Source organism: Anser brachyrhynchus (genome assembly GCF_964034855.1).
Source record: "Anser brachyrhynchus genome assembly, chromosome: 24".
In the NCBI taxonomy this organism is placed as follows: domain Eukaryota; kingdom Metazoa; phylum Chordata; class Aves; order Anseriformes; family Anatidae; genus Anser; species Anser brachyrhynchus.
In genome coordinates, this window is record NC_137717.1 from 127,347 (window position 1) to 148,454 (window position 21,108).

The window sequence follows — 21,108 nt, forward strand, 5'->3', positions numbered from 1 at the left end:
TTATCATCCTTACCTAGAGGCTGATTCAGCTAAGCAGGGGCAGATTTACTGAGCAGGCTGCAAATGGTTACCTCCTGACCCCATCAGTACATCGCCACATGGCATAGGAGGCAGATGCTGCTTGCCTTTCTGCTACATCCCATGTGGCCACATCTGGTCCCGCCCCGCTAAGCGCTTCCTGGAAGCGGTGCTGCCACATGGTGTCTAACTGCAGCCATCATTTTTCCGTATAGATGGCCCTGGGAACCATCTTCTGATGGACAGAAACTTCCTCTTTTCCCACTGTTTCTGGTTGCTTACTGCTACGCATCAAGGGAAAAAGAAAACTCAACCAGTTAGAAATACAAAGGCTTCCACATATTAAAAATGCCACAGTAAAAGTAAAGACAGCACAGATGCTCCAAAAAATGGCAGAATATTTATTTTCTCCATACAGATATTGTTTACAGCATTAGGTTTTCTTAAAAACTATATACATACATATATAGTATTGTGCATTTCAGTATATGATTCTCAAATCTCTAGAAAAGGAGACATATCAATGTACAGAGAAAGCCTCACAGTCCATTAGGTTCATGTCTCTACTGTGTGCCTCTGTAGCACGGATGAACTTTGAGTAATTCCTTCAATCGCAAGAGACCAATGCTACACATGACATCAAGTAAGTCATGGGCACAGTAGGTTCAAGATGTAAAATTGCTCTAAACACAATTTTGCAGAATAAACAGGGAACACATTTTATTAAGAGACATGATGAGTTAGCTTCCCAAGTCCTCAATACCTTATCACAATAATAGAGAAAAAAATCAAATCTAAGTTAGAGTCATTCAGCTGTTTCCTAATAAACTGTTACAGCTGACAAAGAGGTTTTGTTTGTTTGTTTGTTTACTAGCAAACAAAGAATTATAAAGAGCTGTCTGAGGAATGAATTAGTGTTTCAAAGCCAAGGTCCAAGTTACAAATCTATAAAACAGCTTAGTATACTTAGTATACTTCACAGAAGGCCACAAACATTACAAACTGTCAGTGCAACTATTTAGGATTATTAAACTTAATCTTTTAATTAGCATAAGCTTTATACCTCCATTACTTATTTTCAGTTCCACGAATAGATGAAAAGAGCTTCCTAAGCCTCACAGCAGATGTGACTATAGGGGGAAGAGGACTGGAGTACCACTGAAAGGGGCACCTTTTGCTAACTGAACATCCAAGTACCGGTCTTGTCTAATCCAATTCCATCTGAGTCTATTGAGTGGACAACTACCAAATAGTTTTGAGACAGTAAAAAGGCACGCATGGCCAAATCCACTTAGCAGAGCTAAGAACACAAATCTATTGTGCTACTGGATTCAGACAACCTGCAACTTTCAACACACTTTAGAAAAGCAGATTGGTTACTCCCTGGTGGCTTTGCTTTCAAACCAACAATGCAACTGAGCCTTAGTATTTCGAGTCATATCAGAAACAGTGCATGTGAGCAGTCAGTTTTGAAAGAGACCTGAAACACTGATTTTTTTTTTTTTGTTCGTTTTTTTGTTTTGGAAGAGGGATAAATAGCTTCTCAAGAGATATTACAGGCACTGCTTAGTTTGCCATTTTGGACCATTGCTTTCGGTTCAAGTTTTAAAGTGCAGAACTTCATAGAATCTTTGGGTAAAAAGCGTCAATTCCTTTAAGAAGCTGGCAAAGAAAAAGCCAGAACATGTATGGGTGATTGACAACTGTGAAAGCATCACAGACATTCCCAACAAAAACAACATCTTTGCTACCTCTTTGATTTTATCATTGCTAGCAGCTACAGCAACTCTCTTCCCCTTAGCCTAGGCAGGTGATGGGTTGTTCAAGAAACAGTAGCTTAGTAACAGTCGTGCTTGCAGCTGCATTTGCATCTGCAGATCTTTGTCTAGAAACGCGTATACGCAGAGACTTTGGTGTTGCATAGTCTTTTGCAGAGAGGAACAGGCACTGCTGATGGTTCTTCCATGGTATATTGCAACCAAATACTGTAGATGCTCTACACACCTTCCAATAATGTATGTAAACTGCAACAGCTATGAATAAATACGTTCAAGAGGATCTCACGGTTTAGATAAAAGCAAGGTAGAAAAACCCTCTCGACATTAGATTTCTAAAGCTTTGGTCTAAGTCGTGCCATAACATCATCTGACTTGGTGAAGATCCCTCAGAAGAGTCAGCACCTGGAAGAGCATTATTCAGTCCACAGACATTTTAGTGGCTATTCTAATGTCAGCTATTAGATGAATTTGACTTCAAAACATGAACACATCATCTTTCTCGCCTGTATTTGAATCTATTTTATCCCAATCTACAGGTGAAAGCATTTCTGCGCTCTGGATGTCTTGAGCTGTCAGTCCCGTGTCGAGAACGTGAGGGTTTGTTCTCGACTGAGCAAGTCTAAGAGGGAAGAAAAACAAAAAAATAAGAACAGAAATGCATGCAGTTTATAGCCTGGATGCTTGATGCATCTGTAATGCCAAATCCAAACTTCAGTTACGCATTTTAAAGTCCTCCAACGGAAAGAAGTAATTCAGTAAGGGGAGAGTTGGCATGTGACGTTTGCAACTCTCTCAATTATAGCTGCTTTTCTGCTTGTTTGTCATTACATTTTCCCTACAGGCATCCAGGGAATTTGCAGTCTGGACATCCCATACATTCGTGGTCTGGAATAACAGTGTCTTTTTCCTCCTATTACATATTGCTGGCGGGTGTGTCATTAACTGGGTTCTTATCTCAGCATAAAGGCTCCACTGGCCAAAGGAGCACCCTCACTGCAATGACTCATGGTGTTGTCACTCACTGCCTACTAGTCATTGTGGCAGCTCTCAGCAGCCCTCCTGCCTCCCAGGGCCCTGGCCTAAACATTTAACTCTTTGCGTTAAGACAAAGTCTCAGATGGTGTTTAACAGCCCACAGGATCAGTTTAAAGAGTTTTCATCTCTGCAGGTCCTAGACATTTCACAAAACTTAAGCCCCAGTTTGTTGTTGTGCTATTAAACACCCCTGTGAAAACATAACACTGCAGCATCTGTTCTCCCAGTTCCACAGGTTAATGCAAATATTTGGTGTTTCATATAACAGATGCATGGCATCGAATAAACCTCAGGTAAAACTAACCACACATGCACTTTTTAATAAAGTAGAAAAATGACCAGCAATGATGTTCTGGCAGGAGGACTTTCAAAAGCATTCACCCCAATGGATGCGCAGTCCAAATACCCTGTTACCCAAACAACAGGGGTGATGCAACAGCTCGGCATCCAGCAATGCAAAACAAAAGACTGCAATAACATCTGCTTATTTAAGTAGAGCAAGGAACAGAGGTGAGAAAAACAGATGATATTAACATCAAGCAGTCCCTTTATTGAACGTGACTTTGGACAGGGTTGCCATGGAAGTGGAACCTTTTTAAATCATTTCCAAGACCCAAACAAGACACAAAGGTCCATCTTCTTGGACTGAGCACATAGTTTTTTGCACTGCAACATCCCTGTCACCCTGCACAGGCCTGTCTACACAAGGACAGACAGGATAACTGACCCAAAAGAAAACGGATTTGTTTAACATTGCTGGATTGCTCGGTGTGAACCTCCAAGGAAGGTTTTAATCTGGACTTGAAAGTTGAAAGTAAATTAAGCCACATGAACTTATGGCCACAAACTCCGAATTTGCGCAAGTACGTTAATTCAAAATTAGTGTATCAGAGTTGCTGCAAAGCTGCAGAAGGGACTCAGTGGAACTGGACTCGGCAGGGAAGGAGGACGCTGCCCTCAGCAGTTTGCTGTTGGTTTGGGGAAAGATGAGACTGCGGTACCAGGATTAGTCCAAGCCTCACAGAAGGGAAAGGAAGGATAAAGACGCCCATGCCAGAAGCTGGGACCAGTGTTGCCACAGCTAGCATAGGAACTGGAAACAGGCAGCTTCAAACCTCCCTGGCAAGCAAGAACAGACATGCTGGCTGCTTGAGGAATTAAGTTTCCTATCACATGCACCCTCTCTCCATCCTTAAAAGGTTGTCAAAATACTGGCTTATCAGCCACTCTCAGAGCCTATCTTTCAATTAGGAGCTGAGATACTGATGGGGCAGTTGCCTAGGTCAGATCACAACAGCTGATTGGATTAGAAGCACTATGAAAAATGCTGGTCCCTTGGGCTAGTCCCCAGTGGTGTGAGCTTGTAAAGGGAGTTATCAGAATTACCTTGAAAATGCCTCGTCGAGACCATCATCCATTTCCTTTTTTAAAGAGATAAAAAGAGAGAAGTAGTTGCTAAGAGAATGCACAGAAGTGTTATTTAGAGATCTAACGCCGTACTTGAGCATGGCAGACAAAATGTGTATATGTATATATATATATATATATATATATATTGACTTCTGAGTGCCTAAAGCAACACTTCTACCAGCAATTTGCCTCCTTAAACAGGTTTTATCTCACTCTTCATACAAGTCACAGGGTAAGAGATGTAACTCTGGGTTGTCCAGGCTTGCTCAGAGCAGGTCCCAGGGCTCAGCCTGGGGATTCTGTGCTCCCCTCACAGCCCAGAGACAGGGGAGAGGGATGGCCTTTTTCCACCATATCCAAACCAGGCTAATTCTGCCCACAGGCTGGATCTGGCCCATCAGCTGGAGTAGATTCCCCTCTGGAGTTAACTGGGTCCCTCTGAAGAAGCCAATGAAAGCCTTGAAAATTGCCACCTTGTTCTAAGATGAAAGCTGGTTCCAAAGCATCCACATGCCAAGCCCTCCACCACCCCTAGCCTGCTCTTTCATCATCGCAAAGCAGAAGACTCTGTTTTGACTGAAAGCATTTGTTTGCTCTTTATGCAGAAACACATTTTGGGCAGACCTGATACTGGGTGGCAGACAGCTACCTAGGATGGAGCAAAGCGAACCACAGCCCTCAGCTCTTCCAGCTCCTGCCATATGACTGGCACATGCTGTAGGTTTTTGCTAGCAGGATTGACCTAGACAGATCTCAGCAAGATGTTTTGGGCATTCACCGGGGCTTTTCTGGATCAGGAACCTGGAAAGCAACAATGTACCAGCAAAGGGCTGGACCTGCACTGCCTGAGAGCAACCCTGGTATCCTTCTCTAATCTGTTCTTTTAAGGGTTCCCAGGGAAAGCATTTGAGTTGCTCAGGGGAGAAAGGTTTCCCATGCAGAAAGACAGCCCTTTGAAAGGACTTTGCTATGGACAGCCTTGACAATTCCCGAAATTGAGATACGTTTGCAGATCTGATGTAATATGCAAAGTATGAAAACTCTGCAAGAAGGGAGGGTTCAGAGACTGCTGTTAAACCTCCAGGATTTTATATGACTTGGAATTGATCTTCAGGTTTAACCTGAAATGCCTCAGACCTGGCAGACGCAAGAAACAGGTTTCAAACAAAGGCCTTTATCATTCAATCCTCCCAAATTATAACAGGCAGCATGTTTCCAGAGAGGAAACATGGTGGGAACAAGGTCAGAGGTTGGGGGTTCAAAGATCAGCCCCAGCCCTACTGGTGAGGGAGCACTTGGGTGCGCAAGAAGCTCCCCTATGGATGCACACCCAGGAACATCATCTGGATTATTTTTCTACTGCTGGTCCGTGAAACAGTTAAGCCAGATGACTGGATATTTTAGAGAAGCCACACATGCTCAAACAAGCAAGACAGAGCCACAAATGAGAACAAGGGAAAACTAAGAGTAATAACAAACGTAAACATAACCTGGTTTTAGTGAACAGTAAACTAAGGCCATTAACATAATGATTTTTCCCCCTGAATAGAGCAGTTAGGTGGTCTCTCAATTAAGTGACAAACCACGGAGAAATGCTGTTAGAGAATAAATAATGTTCAATTATCTGACAGCAGCATTTTCCAGAGTGGCTTGCAATTGCTTTAATTTATTTACTGATCCTAAAAAGGACAGTAGGTACTCAATTTCTAGTAGGACACCAAAACCCAGCTCACTTGGGCATGTCTGAAACCCTGAATGGCTCAGCTGCCCGAGAGCTCCCAGGGGGTTTTGTCCAAGAGCAAGCTCTGAAAGGGGACCTGAAGCACATGAAATGGAGGCAGCATCAATCCCTGTCAGCTTGGCAGATGCTATGGTGCCTGGGCACTTACCCACATCATGTTGTTATTTACAGAGGAGCTGGGCCCAAACATGCTGTTATCCAAATGTGCAGAGTTTGCACTGCCACTCAGAGTCAATTTGGCAGGATCTTCTAAATCCAGCAAGTTCGCTGTGACTGCTGCTGTGAACAAAGAAGAGAGGGAACGAGGCAGGGGAGGGAAAAAAAAAAAAAACAGATGACACAAAACCAACCTGTTTTGCAGCAATTTCTTTCCCTTCAGGGGAATGTTAGGGGGTAGCATTGAATTTCTTCACCATGGCCACAACTTTTAGTATGGAGAAGCTACATTCACACTGGCTGAGGCTGTGGTTTCTACCCAAATAATTCAAGATACAAGTATCAGGCACCTGAGATCCCCTCATCAGGGATGCAGGGGAGGATCAGACAGATCGATGGCCAATGGAGGGACAAATGGAGGGACAAAGGAGGCTCCTGGGTACGTGCTTACGTTCAGAAGGACTCAGGATCAGTCCTGGGCAAAGCTGAGACATCCCACCCCAGGGCTTCATAGCCCATGGGATGGGAACAGCAACCACACAGTGGGAACAGACTGGGCGATATCCTCAGCTCAGACCATGGCATCAGTTCAGCATCTCACAAGGATGCATCTTTATTTTATAGGAATGAGGGAAAATCCTGCACTGGACAAGGAATAGTTTATAGCCTGGGGGCTGCCAGTACACCACAGGGAAGCCTTAAATCCTCCTCACCACACTGTGATATGTGCAGATGCAGAAATGCTCCAACTGCAAATCATCAGCCTGTGGCCAGGCAGACAACGGGGCCTATTTCTACACCAGTTGCAGCCTTGGATCTCATTTGTTCTATTGTGCCACCACTTGTGACAGATTCATCCAGTCCTGGGCCTTCACATGAAAGAATGAGATATGCCAGTCTGGAAGTAAGCCCAGTTTAATGCTATTTTCCTCTGTGCCAAATCCTCTTATCTCTGTGGCCAGCATGGAAGGGAGATTAGTCTTCTGTCCCATTTCTCCCTGGCTATGCATCTAGTGTTTCAGAGGAGTCATGGCCAGACAATGAATTATGAGGGCTTTTACCATTTAATTGTTTTATTTTCACACAGCCAACAGGACAACAAGTTTTTTGGGTCCAACGCAAACTCAAAATCAAACTTGGGATGTGGAGATCCATGCTAAGCTCCTAAGGGCATTACAGCCAATTTGTCTTGGATGGAAGTAAATAGATTCGGGGAGACAGCAGCTGTGTACAAGGGGGTGAAAAGATATTTAACGGGAAGATGGAAGGATCCAGAAGGCAGCCACCACACTCCAGGCACCCTACCAAGGACAACATCTCAAAAAAAAAAAAAGTGCCTGCTCCTTGCTGATCATCGAAGCCCTCCCAGGAAAAAACCCACAAACATTAGACAGTAGCCTGATGCCCCCATCCCCAAGGCTGAAGAAAATTTCTGCTGCTGGTGACTTACGTGTGTCAGGGCAAGCATGGGCATCCAAGTTTGGGCTGCTCGACCCTTCTCCTTCCAAGACGGACCTTTCCCGCTTTTCCTTCTCTGAAAAAGAAGGAGACCCTATCACTGCCCACAGGGCATTACCCCATAAAGCCTTTTGCAAGGAGGGCCAGGAGGGACGGTTACAACAGGTCACCAGGTCTCCTCTGCCCAAAGCAGCCCAGGATCTGGGTGTGTTTTATAATCTTCTGGAAGGTAAAAGCAAAAATACTGACAGTGGCAGGGCTCCTGAGATATCACAGATAAACACTTGGTCCTCCAAACCTACTTGCAAGAAAGGAGTGCAGCCAAAATTCAGCCTGATTGACAAGGCTGTCTAGTGAAACCTGGAAGATGACTTAAATCATGCCAGAGGTTGGACCAACCTTGACAGCAGCCTGGAAAATTTGAGGGCAAGACGAAAAGAAAAGGCACTTGAAAGCCAGAAAAACACAGAGTCATCCCTTGAACTTCTGGGTCCAACTCAAATCCAAAATCAAACTCGGATGTGGGGATCCACACTAGGAGCATAAGGACATTACAGCCAATTTGGCAAAAGTAAAAAAAAAAAGTAAAAAAAAAAAAGACTTGGAGGGACAGCAGCTGTGTGGAAGAGTAGAAGTACATGTAAAGAACAGAGAAAGGAATAAAACTCACCTTCCTTGGAGGCTTGCCAGAACTCAAATGCTATTTTGAACGCCTGAGCTACAGTGAGGGTGACTGCCTGGGCCTGGAAAGACAGTGGTTAGGCAGCACATTAATAGATGGGTCCTCACATAGACTTAAATCATTTGGAGACTCTGCCTTGCAGATTCACGTTAACATGGATCCAACCAGTCCTCCGCTCCGTGCACTCCTGCACTGCCTGGCTATGGAGAGGTAACCAAATACTGATGGAAACAAGGACTTGCTCCATGTAGAACACAGAGCACATTGCAGACATCTTTAACTGCAACAGGAAGATGGAGGAGGCAGAGAAAGAGCCACCAGAGGCATTATGCTGACAAGTAGATAGAAGAGCCGCTCCCAACCACAGGGTGCACAGCTCTTCATGCACCCCACACCTAAACACATCTCAACAAGCGCAACTGCTGCACAGCCCCAGACTTTTCCCCATGGCTCCCCTAAGGCTGTGGCTCCCTGCCCAGGGGCTGTGCTGTGCAGTATCTGCCACAGAGCATCACGGCCAGAATGACCAACCCTGCAAAGGGACTCAGCACCTGGTCAGAGCCCAAGTAGCCTGGACCACACCACTGTCACTGTTGTCACACAACAGCCAGGGAGAGAAGTACAGGGCTGTGTTTTGCTGCCCCCTCCAGCACCCAGCGAGACCACATGCATGAGGATGCTCTGAGAGCAGCAGACAACAGGGCAAAATGTGGCAAGTTCCCAGCTCTCCTGGACAGGGAGTAATCTGGGAGGTGAGATGTGGGAGACCCACAGAGTCTTCCCCTTCTTCCCCCCCAGCTAGGCTGGGTCCCATGGGTTTAAACTAATACTTCGGGTTTGTTTTGCAACAGCCTCAAGCTGGACATATGCACAGACAGGGCTGCAGCAGGACACCTTCATTTCAGTCCCTTCATTTCTCCCCCAGCCAATATAGTTTGAGTAGTATTAAGAAGAAAAAACTAACAACAAAAAAACAAACCACACCCTAAACAACACACGTTGCTTAAGATGAATAAATAGCGACATAATGCCAGTTTCATTAGGAGAAGACAGAGCTCACTGGCAGTTTAGAGTGCAAGGAGATAACAAGTAATACACCAAGGCTGCCACACTGTAGGAGCCCTGAGGTTTGTTTTATGAAGTTACAAGCTAAACAAACCCAGATCCTGGAGCACGTAACCTACAGCCCTTTGCAGTCTGGAGGACGGGGGCATAGGGGAAAGTGCTAAAGGAGAACACCCTTCTCCCAGAAGCCATGCACTCCTGCATGGGAAGAAGAGAGGAGACTGCAACAAAGCAATTAAGCCTTGCAAGGCATGAGAGCTCATTTGAATGTCAGAGCTATTTACATCTTTGATGGAAATGGAAACATTTTATGGTTAAAAACTTAAATATGGTAATTAAGTACAAAAAACCCCTCACAGCTGTTTACAATTTTAAGCTTGATTCAGATTTGACAGCTTAAAGACACAGCCACTGTTGAGAATTACTCATGAACTAAAAATACAGACTAATGATATGCCTGTTGACTGGTAGCTATGCATACATTCAGGGACCCTGCCCTGGGACAGGGGCAGTCCCTGGTCTGGGAGCAGGGCACCACCTTACCAGCATGACATTCGTACATTTTATAGACAAAGAAAAATATTTCCAGTTTTTGCCACGAAAGGCCTTGGAGAACTTCATTTGGAGGGAGATGTACTGTGCTGATGTATAATGAGATGATTCATTTACCAATGGAGAGATTTAAATTTTAATTTGCAGAGCAAGGCTTATCTTCACCATGCAAGGATGGGAATGCATACCACAGGAGACAACTTGTAGCTTCTATTATTCTCTCCCCAGAGGGGAAAAAAAAGGAAAAAATAGAAAAGAACTGGGAGAAGTGAAGAATATTATCAGACCTGCAGTCACTGTGCTCCAGGCATGAGCAGCAGTGCCAGCCTGCCGGAGACAGGGATGCTCATGAGGACCCAGAAATCACCATCCTGGGATGCACCAAAGGGAACAGCTCCTGCAGCCTCCTTGGATATTGCTTCCTGGCTTGGAAAGGAGGGAAGCAGATCCAGGACATCCAGCTCTCTGCTCAGACCCCCAACAGACACAGCAGGTCCCTCCAGAGGAAGGATTTCTGGGGGCAGAAGGATCTGACCTGTCCTTCTCTCCTACACCCCTTCCTGCCATTTGCTGTCAGACCCAGATGATGCTCTACTTGAGAGCCCCAAAGGCTTTCCCATGCCACCATGTGGAGCCACTACTCAGTGATCCACTTCTCTCCCCTTCCAGCTTGTAAAATGTTGTATTCCTGCCCATCCTGACCATCTGGGAGCCCTCCCTCTGTGAGATACCCTGAATCAGCAAGAAAAGTCCCACAAGAAGGTTCAAAGCAAAAACCAGAAACTGGTTTATGTATGCAGGTCTCTGCTTCAAGCCCTAATTCCTGGCACAGTGGGGTCTCGCACACTGCATGTCCTGACACCTCTTTCTGGGAGGATACAGCTCTGTCTGCAAAGATGTCAGCAAAAATTGGACAGGGAGCTTCAATGGAGAAAAAGACAACAGGATAGTAAGCCCAGGATCACTGGCTAAAGGCCTCCCATCAGCAAGGCATCCCCCCGGCACCTTGATATCACCATCCTCCCTGGAGGCATCCTCACTTCTCCAAGCCTCTCAAGCCCACGACGTAGCAAGGCTCCTGCAGTCCTGGGAAGCAGCTGCTGAGCAGGAAAAGGAGCCCCAGCTCCCAGGATTGCAGCAAGGCAGGAGGATTTCAGGTGCTCGTCCAGGGCCAGGTGCTCTCACCCCAGACTCAGACCTTGGGGGCAGAAAGGCTTTTCCTTTCCTGTCCATGTGAGACAACTGGCTGAACCCAGCCCATAGTTACACCTCCTCCTTGTGCACGCTCCATGGCAGTGGTGGGTCCCTCTGGAGAGTGATCGCCTGCCACTGGGCAGCAATTAACTGCGGGCAGACAGGTTATAGCACCACATCAGGACCATGGAGCGCCTGTGCAGGTACTCTCCCCCAGCCTTTAGATGGGAAACAACTCCCCTCGCTATAACTAAGGGCAAAACTGTTATCTCATCGCAGCACTCGTGCAGCCCCTCTCTGCTTCCTCCTCCTAAAGCCACATCCCCATTTCTTCCTCTGGACTAACCATTTTCCGTTTGGTACAGAGGAAGGCATGGCACTCCAGGTTCTCATTGAGCTGGTTCTGGGCAATGTAGGCAAACACTTTATCGTGGATCTTGTCTGCCGTGCAGTAGGATATCCTGAAAGACAGAACGAAACGTCTTGTCTGGGGCACTGCACGTACAGACCAACCAACCCCTCATCAAACCTGCCAGCAAACTCCTACACCATGTCTTCAAGCATCAGGGCCAAGCAGTGAAGGCAGAGAGAGTGCAGGAGCATTACCCAGCTTCAGTACAAAGCCCAGCACAGAGGATGTAATGCTGCTGGTTTGAGCGCAAGAGAAACTCAGTGCAGCTGCTGGCCCCTCTGTAGCCAGCCACAGCACAGCTCAGCACGAACCATGTGCATCACACAGAGGCAGGAGAGAAGAGAAAACATTTCACCTTGTGGGAGAAGGACAGGTTCTAGAAGGCAAGTAAGTACTGCAGTGTGGCAGTCTGGGACTACATATAATGCTCTGCCTCAGGGAGACTCTGGAAAATCTTCCTTGGAGTACAAGGTTACAAGAGGAGACAAAGAATTTTTCCTCAACCTATGAATTAATCTTGAGGTTCCCCTGTGCTTTCTCAAACCAGGGAAGGAAACTGATGCAGGAGCACCAAAGAAAAGCTGTCAAAGGCTGAAGTTTGCGCTCTGAGATCTGCAGCAGCAGATGCATAGGATGCTCTGAGAGCCCTGACGTGAGAACACAGGATGCAGAGAAGGCAGCTCAGCCTCCCTTGAGGGAGCATCCCTGGAACAGCTGCATCTCTTCCAGTCTCCAGGCAAGGGTTACGCTGGAATACAAGACTCTGGAAGAGCAACAGGCTCTCCCCCCAGGGACCTTCTGGGCCAGGAGCTGCAGGACCAAGCATCTCATCTAAAGGCAGCACTGGCTGGAGCTGCCCTGGACATTTAGTGCTAGGCAGTAGGCACAAGCAGCGACTCTTCCCTGGGCATGCAACAGATCAAACAGGTGGTACAGAACAAGAAAGCTCAAGGAAAAAGTGGGACACACTGGTGGAAGTTTTCCTGTCGCCCTGCATTGCCCACTCAACTCATGCTCTTGCTGCCCCAGAGGCTTTGCGGGGAAGGGACTGGAAAGTCCCAGTTCCCAGGAGATGCTGAAACTTAAAAAGCAACATTCAAAATTTATTTACACTGCATTAGGTTCTCACTGCATGTGAGGATGCTTCTGCTCAACAGCCTGTGTTTAGTCTTACAGAGCTGAGCTGTGCTCTGGATTAAAAAGGCACTTGGAAGTCTACTCCTTTCTCCCATTTGTCCCCATAGCAGCATTTCTGGTCTTTTAATAACCATGACAAAGCTGCAAAAGGTCACCTACACAGACATGTGGCTGTTTTCCTGCAACCTCCAGTGTTCAGATTGATATACGATGGGCATCAATTTGCAGGGAAAGGGCAATTCACACCCGCCTCTGAAGTGAGGTGGGTTTTATAACTGCAAGGCCTCTCTCAGCAGCACGCCAGTGACACTAGCTACATTTTAGTCGCAGCCACCCTGTCCTGCTGCCTGACTGAGCACCTGACCTGGGGCAAGAGCTCAGAGGTGGCATCTCCCTGGTAGACAAAAAAGCCAAACATAAGACAGTAGAGTTGTTAGAGGAACTCCCTGGAAACAGTACTGGTGAAGCATGCTTAGAGAATGAGGGGACAGTCCCCATGTGCACAGATCCCAGCTTTCACCCCTTATCACCAGCATCTCTGGGGAGCAGCATCAGTTCCCACATAACAGCCTATTTAAGCTGAACCAAGGGGATGCTTGTATACAAGCACTGATGGGGAGGGACAGCTTTACTGCTGGCCATGAAAGTGTCTGGGCAGAATTTAAGGTAGCATCTAAACGCCCAAGGCCCATGGCTCTGCTCACATAAGATTTTACACCAGCATAGCGATATCAATTTTGGTGTGACCACGCTCACGGCCGCTTCACCCAGCTCTGCTCTTTAAGCAGTGTTTTTTTATCTCCAAGGGAGGTTGCTGCAGGTGACTGCTTAGTTTAAACTGGAGAAAAGCAAATAGGTTAGTAGTCCTGCTAGAGAGAGTGCCCCAACCTAGCGCTCCCCATCCCATGTACAGCAAAGGGCTATAATGTGGCAGGTGAAGGACAGAAAGTGGAGTGTATGAAGGGTGAAAGGAGAAGGGACAGAAGTGATGGAAAGGGACAGATCTGAGCTTAGCTGTGCTCCTCCTGGCCTGCATCTGCCTCAAACCAGATGCTCTTTGAAAATACACTTAAAAAATCCAGGAGCAGATATGGGATAATCCAGCCTCACCATCCCCTCCCACACTGGTATTAGGTCTGAACAGCTGCCTAAGCCCTGCTCTTTGTCAGAGCGATGTAAACACGTCAGAAGCAAAGAGCAATGGGGCACAGCAGCCAGCAAGGACGGGAGACAGCCCCAGCTCCTGCACTCACATCCTTGTGTGTTCAGCAACGCTCTGACCACCCTCCACATCTACCTCCTGCCTTTACCCACTTCAGCATTTCTTCAGCAAAGCTTCACATGGCGCTTGGCTGCAGATCAGCAGTGCGCTCACACGAAATGTCTAGGCTCATAATGTCTTTCCTTACCCCACCACTGGACACACTTATTGCATGACACGTATACTTCCCTTAAGCATAGGGATCACACTCCTCCCACTGTTGCTTTGCTTTAAGACACGATGGTCAGAGATACGTCAGTTCAGGCCTGGGTGGACGTCAGAGCTGGCCACCCAGGAGGGGGGACTCAGATGCCAACACAGAACGATTGTCTCATCACCCTGCGCAGAGTCAGGTGAGGAGGGCTCAAGGCACACATATGCTGCAGTGTGTCCCATAACGCACCTGTATATGGAGATGTTCTCGATCAGCTCATTAGTTCCACTGTCATTTAACACGATCCCTCTGGGTGAGACCTTCAGAGTAACTTTCTGCAGTTTCTTTCCACTTGCTTTTGCCTTTGGAAGGAAAAGAGGGAGGGGAAAGTTGCAGGCTTTTAGCACATACACATACAAGGCTATATGAGCACAGCAGATCAGTCACTCTAGGTATGCAATAGACTACCTAATAGACATACTAATAGCAGTAATTAGCATTAGAGACTGAATTTACTACCAGGTGTGTTAAGGCACTTGTTAAAACATTACGTTCCCTTAAGGAGTGATTTACGCTGGCATTAGTGAGACAAGGATGTGCACCCTCCACCCCATACAGTGCAGAGGTAGAGTCCAGCACCTCCATCACAAGGATATCACCACAACAGTCAGCACAAAGTTGACCATCAGCACAAAGTCGTGGCTGGCCTGGCCAAGCTATGCAAAGCTGTGAACGCTTGATGGCACCCGAGGGAGTTTTCCTTTAAGGGCCAGCTCCAGAGCAGTGGGGGGCACCAGTGCAAATTCAGGGAGCCATGAGAGCCCTCAAGAGAGCTGTGCTGGGAGCAGGACATCCCTGCAGGATGAGGGATCCCGAGCAGCCAGCTCCGAGTTGCACTGACAAATCCTGCTCAAGCAGCAAGACATCCCGTGCCGAGGTCAGACTGCAGCTTAAAAAGTAACAAGACTTAAGGTGCCGCTTCCTCTTATTTACTAGCCTTGCGCTTTCACGCTTTAGGTTACATTCAGCTCACTGCCCAGCTTCTCTCCAAAAAGTTACACAGCTAGCTAGTTGCAGACTGCAGACCTGGATCCCTGGGGAGCTCACTTGAGCAATGTCCAGATCGGCTGACGGTCAATCCTGCCCCTCCAGGAGTGGTCTCACCCTGGGGCATTTACTTAAAGGCTCCATTCTCAGTCACTCAGAGCAGACGTAAAGGGCTCTGCCAGCCGCTCCCCTTTCATGTGAGCACTCCCCTCTCTTCTAGCTCCGCACATGTCAGGAAAGAATCCATCATTACCTAGCACAGTTCACAACCCCATTGCATTTCATGGTAGTTAACAATACAATTGAGTATTTGCCTCCCTCAGTTTTATAAGGGCTTAGAGAAGCATTACTTTTACATGGAAAGCCTGGTGAGCAGGGGCTCTGGGGAGGTTCTGTGTTAGAGAATGGCTGAAAATTGGTCCCTCTTGCATCAGAGGTTACAGCAGGACGGGTGGCTGCATTGGCTGGGAATTGAAGCAAACCGTCCTGCTCCCTCCTCCTCTTAACTCTCCAAATCCTGTGGCAAGAAAATTCAGAAATGCACGCCAGGGCACAGGCTCAGGGCTTGGTCATGTGCTGGCAGCACTCAAAGCACGTCCCTGTCTTCCATGGCAAGAGACTGCCATGGGGGAGGCTGATTTCACCAGGTCAGAGCTTTCTTCCACACCCAGTGCCACCCAAGCTTATCAAGCAGAGCCAGAACCCAGACATATAACAGCAGCTTACTTCAGCATAACCCTTCTGCAGGCTAGTGTGGCCCCAAAGGCTTCCCAGTGCCTCTCTGCATTTCTACCCACACCGCTGGATGCTGCAGAGTCCTGCTCACCTCTGTAAGGGCTGAACCTGCAACCCTGATGGTCACCACAGCCTGCAGAAAGAGAGCTTTGCTTCCATACCCTCAGCTTTTAAAATCATCCCTGGTGCCAGAAGGTGACATGGGTCTGCTCTGTGAATGCTCCAGGGCTTGCATCCCAGCACAGATACTCACAGTTGCAACGATCCTTTTGACAGCAGCTGCAGAGAGCTCCTCACCCTTCGGCTGCTCCACCAGCGTCATGCCCAGGTACTTGAGGCTGAAGAGCACGCCCTCCAGCAGTGTCTCTCGGGTATCAGTCCAGTTCTCTGGGAGCTCTAGGGAGGCAACAGAGAGGCTCTTGGAATCCCAAACGCACAAGGGAAGTTTGCTGGGAGGGCACAGCATTTCACCAGCTGGCTTTTGCTGTGCCAGGTGGGGACTCCTGTGTCCATGTGGGTAGGAGTGCATGCTGCTTGTGCTGAGCAACCAGACAGCCCTGCCATGATGGATTTCACAAGGTGCTGGTGGAAGGTGATGGAGCAGAAAGCTGGCCGTCAGAGGAGGCGACAGCATGCTTCAGTTGCATGCAACAGCAGCTGAGAGGTGTTCACGCAGTGGACATCACTGTCAGCCCCCACAGCTTTCCAAGGCAGCAAGAGCAACCCCCTCGCTTTTCTTTTTCCCAAGAAGGCAAACCTTCACAAGTCACAGCATATGTCAATGACCCTTTAAGATCCATCAGCTCTTCAGTTTAATAGAGGGCACCCATGCTCACACCAAAACCAAAGGACTCCTGAGCATCAGGCCCAGCCAGGTACGGAGGGGAGGGCTCAGTGCCCACCCTGTGCACCACAATATCCTTACCCTATGCTAACCATCACCTACCTATAGAGGTTAAGTCAGGATTTGCCACTAGCTAAGCCCATGTGCATCTGCAGAGATCCAAATGTTGTGCCATGGCTCGCTAAATCTGTTACCAACAGCACAGAGAACCCCATCACGCAGGTGAAGCTTCACACATGTGAGGTCTCTGCTCTGGAGGCTGCTGGGGGGCCATCAGCCTCTCCCCTTGTGTGAGGGGGGTGGAGTGGGAAAGAGGGTCCTAAAAAGGGAGATAAGTTTGGAATCACACTGGAAGTCAGGCAGGCTGGAAGATACAGACGTGCATTTCCAAGTACGACTATTCCTCCTTTTCCCGAAAAGGCATGGGAAACAGCAGTAGATTTCTAAGACTGAAATTGCACCACAGGATTTAACCTCTGACTTCCAGTTCCTGACACAGAGCTTGCAACCCAGGATCTGCAGCTTGCATATTTAAGGAATCTTGCTTTGAGCAGGAGGCAACTATACCAAGGTGCATGTGATGCGCTGGCTGTGGGCTGCAGCATGCAAACCAAAGCCCTCCTGTAATCATGGAATATCCTGAATTGGAAGGGACCCACAAGGATCATGCCATGGTGCTCAGGTAGCACCCTATGGCCAAGAACATGCCTTGGCAGTGCCTTTCCTCCAGAAAGACGACGTGGTTTGTGTGTTCCTACAGTGTACACACGAGAGGGGTCAGGGCAGAAAGGTAGAGTGTCTTATGCCGAGCACAGGCAGTCTGTGCGCCTCTGCAGTGCGTGCACACAGAGGGAGACAGCCTCTTATATGCCAGAACAGACAGGCTCGTGTCCCTGCGGCGGGCGAGCGAGGGGGAAGAGGCCAGGCTCTTACCTCTGCAGGTAATGCTGCAGCCGAGATGCCCTACAGCCCTAGGAGCAACGTGGTTCCTGGAGAGCAGTTTATGCCGGCTGCAGACAAAACATGCCCCTGAAGGCTTTGTTGCCTTGTATTCAGCCCAAGCTTTGGCTGCCTCCAAGCAGCAGGGCCAAACTCAGCAACTTTCTGCAAATCCACAGCCACTTTGGAGAGCAGGGGCAGGGCTGCAGCATGGGGGGACATGCCCCTTGAGTAACCCAAGGCATGCAGCCTTGTGGCAAGGCAAGACAGCAGATAAGCCATAAACCCAGCACCGATCCCAGCATGGGTGTCAAGAAGAACCCACCTGAAACCTACCAGCAGGTCCCAAGGGGCTGCCTGCAGTGGGAAAAGAAAACCACCTGGCAAGAGCTCCTGAGCCCGAGCCACGGCTTGGGTGAGGAGTGTGCTGCAGGGAGGGAGCCATGCGGCTGTGCAGCCATAGCAGGTCCTGCTGAGCAGGAGAGGGTCCTGGCTGCAGACTGAGCCAGACACCTGGCAAGAGGAGCTGCTCCACTCCAGGAGCCAAGATGAGAAGAGGAAAACAGCTTTTCTTCACTTGGCCAGCACGAGTCTCAGAGCAACGCTTGCTGGTCAGCACACACACAAAATCCACCCGGAGCTCCGAGGACACGTGGGATGCTGTGTTCGCCTTGTACCTTGCCTGGAAATGGATGGTGCCAGCAAAGAGCCTGGTTTCTTCAAAAGCCAAGCCAAGGGTGTTGCAGCTGCCCTCCCACCCTCAGCACCCAAAGCTGGGCGAGCATGTCGGGAGGGAGGTTTGCACACAATGGCCAGGCAGCCGCCTGCTCCCGCTCCTTCAGCTGGTCATGGTGCACGCCCCATGTTCCCACCACACTCTGCCCTTAAATCCTTCCAAGGCAGCGCAGATAAGAGAAGCAAGCACCATCACCCCTTGACCTCACCTCCCTGACTTCTGCTCTGTGGCACTGCAACACAACTCCTCCTTGCTCCCTGCATGGAGGTGGAGGGGCAGATTCAGTAAATCCGGCCCAGATCCCCTGCCTCCCACGGCACCTCTGCAGGAAATTTCAGCTGGTGCACTGTTCCATCCTCTCTACTCTGTACAGAGCTTCACTCCAGCAAGGATTTCAGCCATCTCCAGCATGTTTTTTGTCCCAGGCACGCTCTGTGCCTTGGCTGCTGACAAAAGTTCTCAGTAGATGAAGACAAAACCTTCCCTGCCCTTCCTCCTGTCACTGCCTTGGCTCCACAAGTGGGCAGGACTGCTCTCTTGGCATCAGCCAGCCGTGCCTCAACTTCAGATACCATGCATGAGCCATGCCCGAGAGATTCAGGACAGCCACCCAGGCTCCTTGGCATTTTGCAACACCAGCCATCACATTCATCTTCTGGACAGGGCTCCAGGTGCACAGCCTCTCCCCTGACACAAGCTCCACCACCAAGTGGGACCTCACCACATTGCACTCCGAGCAGGGCAGCAGGGGACTCGCGGAGGACAGGGACCCAGCGTGTGCTCTGGAGCGATGCCTAGGCGCCACTGGCTGATGGCTGCAGGAAGGCCCCGGGCACTTGCTCCTCACACTGAGCTGAGACAGAAACACGGGTGGTTTTGGTGCAGCCACTGAAGGGCCTTCAGAAAGAGAGAAGCTGACGAGGGCACCAAGAAGCAAGCATCAACAATCTCCAAGCCAGGATTTTTTCCCTCCTTTGGTTCCTGCTACTGGGCAGAGCTTTGCTGCCAGGTAAAAGCCCAGGAGAGCCTCTGCTCCATTTGGCCCCTTTGCTGCCAGCACTCCTGCTCTGGCACTGCTTGCAGTGAGCGGTAAGAGCCTGGGGAATAACCTCCAAGTGTGCCACCCGAGGTGAGAGGTGCAGAAACCACAGGGCTGTACAGACAACAAGCTGTCAGGCTTAAAGCACGTGAACAGGCAGCAAGGTAGGGAGTGTGGCAGGGACACATGGACTCTCCTCCACATGCCCTGCTCAGCACCACTTCCTACCACCTTCCAGTTAATGCAAGCAAAATGCACCCAGGCTTTGCCCTTCCTGAAGCAGGCCGCTGAGGCCGGCACACCTGGCGCAGGCAATGTGGCCCCGCACGCGGGAGGCGTCTGTCCCATCATCCAGCTCCGCTCGGCAGGCAGCGATGCTCCTGCCCATGACAGGCTGGTTTGCAAGGTCATTTCTCTGCAGGCTCAGAGATGTCTGTAGCCCGAATTCAAAGGCTGCCACACTTTCCAGTTAGCGAGGAGTGTCTCTGCCCCACAAGACCACTCTGGGGAGCACCTTAACAAGTCCCAGCACAGCACCAGGCATTTGCAGCCGTGGGGCTGTCAGTCCCCCCCAAAGCACCATCAAGCTGCAGTTTCACCTCCTGCAGCTACTGGCCCCTTAATTCTTACAAAAAGGGGCGAGAATCCAGGGTAAATCCCGTCAGGAGGTCAGTAAAATGGGGAAGTTTGATCCCGCCTGTGGACAGCAAGGGCTCCAGGCACAGCCGGTACCTTCCCACATCGCTCCTGCGATGCTTTCACATGCTGCCAGGGCGCTCTCAATTCCCTGCGGCCCCTCACCAACTTCGCTGACCTTCGGAGCACCCCAACGCCATCCGAGCAGAGCAAGGGGCGGCCCGGGCTCGTCTCCACCGGCCGCTGCAGGAAAACACTTGGCAGGAGCCGAGCGGCCGCTTGCCCCAGCGCAGGCCCGGGGCGGCAGAGGTTGGCAGCGGGGCGACACCGCGGCCGGAGCCCCCACAGCTCGCGCTCCTGCCCCGGCACCCCTCCGGGGGGCGGCGCGGCCCCCGCCAGCGCTCCGTGACGCGGGGACCGGGCCGGGGCCGGGACCCCCTCCCCCGCCACGCAGCCCCGAGCCGCCCGCCCGCTCCCCAGGCCCCGGCGCCCCCCCGAGGCGCCCCGCAGCGGGGCAGGAGCCCGGCGCGGGGGGGGGGGGAGGGCAGGGCCGGAGGCGCCCCCGCCGGCCGCAGCACGGGGAGCGGGGGGGATCTGGGGGGCTCCGCGGGGGGAGGTGGGGCGGGCGAGGGAGAGCGGGGCCGCCGAGAGCGGGGAAGCGGACGCGGGGGAAAGGGGAACGAACTCCGCAGCCACGGCGCGGGGCAGCGGCGGGGCGGGACGGCAGCGGGGCACGGGGGGAGAAGGGAACGGCCGCGGAGGGCGAAGGGGGGGGGGGGGGCGAGCACGGGAAGGAAGAAGCGGGGCGCGGGGGGCGAGGAGGGGCCGGGGCCGAGTGCGGCGGCTCTCACTCTTGTGGCGGCCGCCGGCCCAGGACGGCTTGGCGACGCTGGGGCTCCGCAGCAGGGCGCGCCCCGCCGACCGCAGCGCGTCCATCCCGCGCCCTCCCCGCGGCCTCGACAACTTCGCGGCGGCACCGCCCCGGCCCGGCCCGCGCTGACCGCGTCCGGGGGCGGGGCCGGCCTCCGAGCCCCGCCCCGCCCCGCGCGTGCAACCCCCCCCCCCCCCCCCAGCGGCCG

General features: G+C 50.4%; 1 protein-coding gene across 7 annotated transcripts; it reads right to left on the reverse strand.

Annotated features, from left to right (window-relative positions):
• Positions 1 to 396: 396 nt before the first annotated feature.
• On the reverse strand, positions 397 to 21,103 carry LDLRAP1 (low density lipoprotein receptor adaptor protein 1). 7 transcript variants are annotated; one of them, XM_080566898.1, is made up of 10 exons: positions 20,881 to 21,049; positions 20,126 to 20,272; positions 16,089 to 16,231; positions 14,303 to 14,415; positions 11,436 to 11,550; positions 8,267 to 8,339; positions 7,589 to 7,672; positions 6,131 to 6,261; positions 4,218 to 4,252; positions 397 to 2,415 (listed from the first exon to the last, which is right to left on the reverse strand). In XM_080566898.1, the coding sequence occupies exons 1-10, from the start codon at positions 20,963 to 20,965 to the stop codon at positions 2,271 to 2,273; spliced, it is 1,071 nt and encodes a 356-aa protein (XP_080423024.1). In that variant the 5' UTR covers positions 20,966 to 21,049; the 3' UTR covers positions 397 to 2,270. The 7 variants fall into 7 exon arrangements, with proteins under 7 accessions (XP_080423024.1, XP_080423026.1, XP_080423025.1 ...); XM_080566900.1 differs by having other exon boundaries at positions 20,195 to 20,272; positions 20,881 to 21,048; XM_080566899.1 differs by having other exon boundaries at positions 6,131 to 6,258; positions 20,881 to 21,046.
• Between the last annotated feature and the right edge of the window lie 5 nt (positions 21,104 to 21,108).

What these genes read in the sequence shown, in the direction of transcription:
- LDLRAP1 (XM_080566898.1), bottom strand. Translation starts at nt 20,965, where the DNA reads ATGGACGCGCTGCGGTCGGCGGGGCGCGCCCTGCTGCGGAGCCCCAGC. An exon ending in CTGGCAAGCCTCCAAGGAAG is followed by an intron (nt 7,673 to 8,266) that starts GTGAGTTTTATT and finishes CTTCTTTTTCAG; the next exon opens with AGAAGGAAAAGCGGGAAAGG. An exon ending in TAAATAACAACATGATGTGG is followed by an intron (nt 4,253 to 6,130) that starts GTAAGTGCCCAG and finishes TCTTTAAAAAAG; the next exon opens with GAAATGGATGATGGTCTCGA.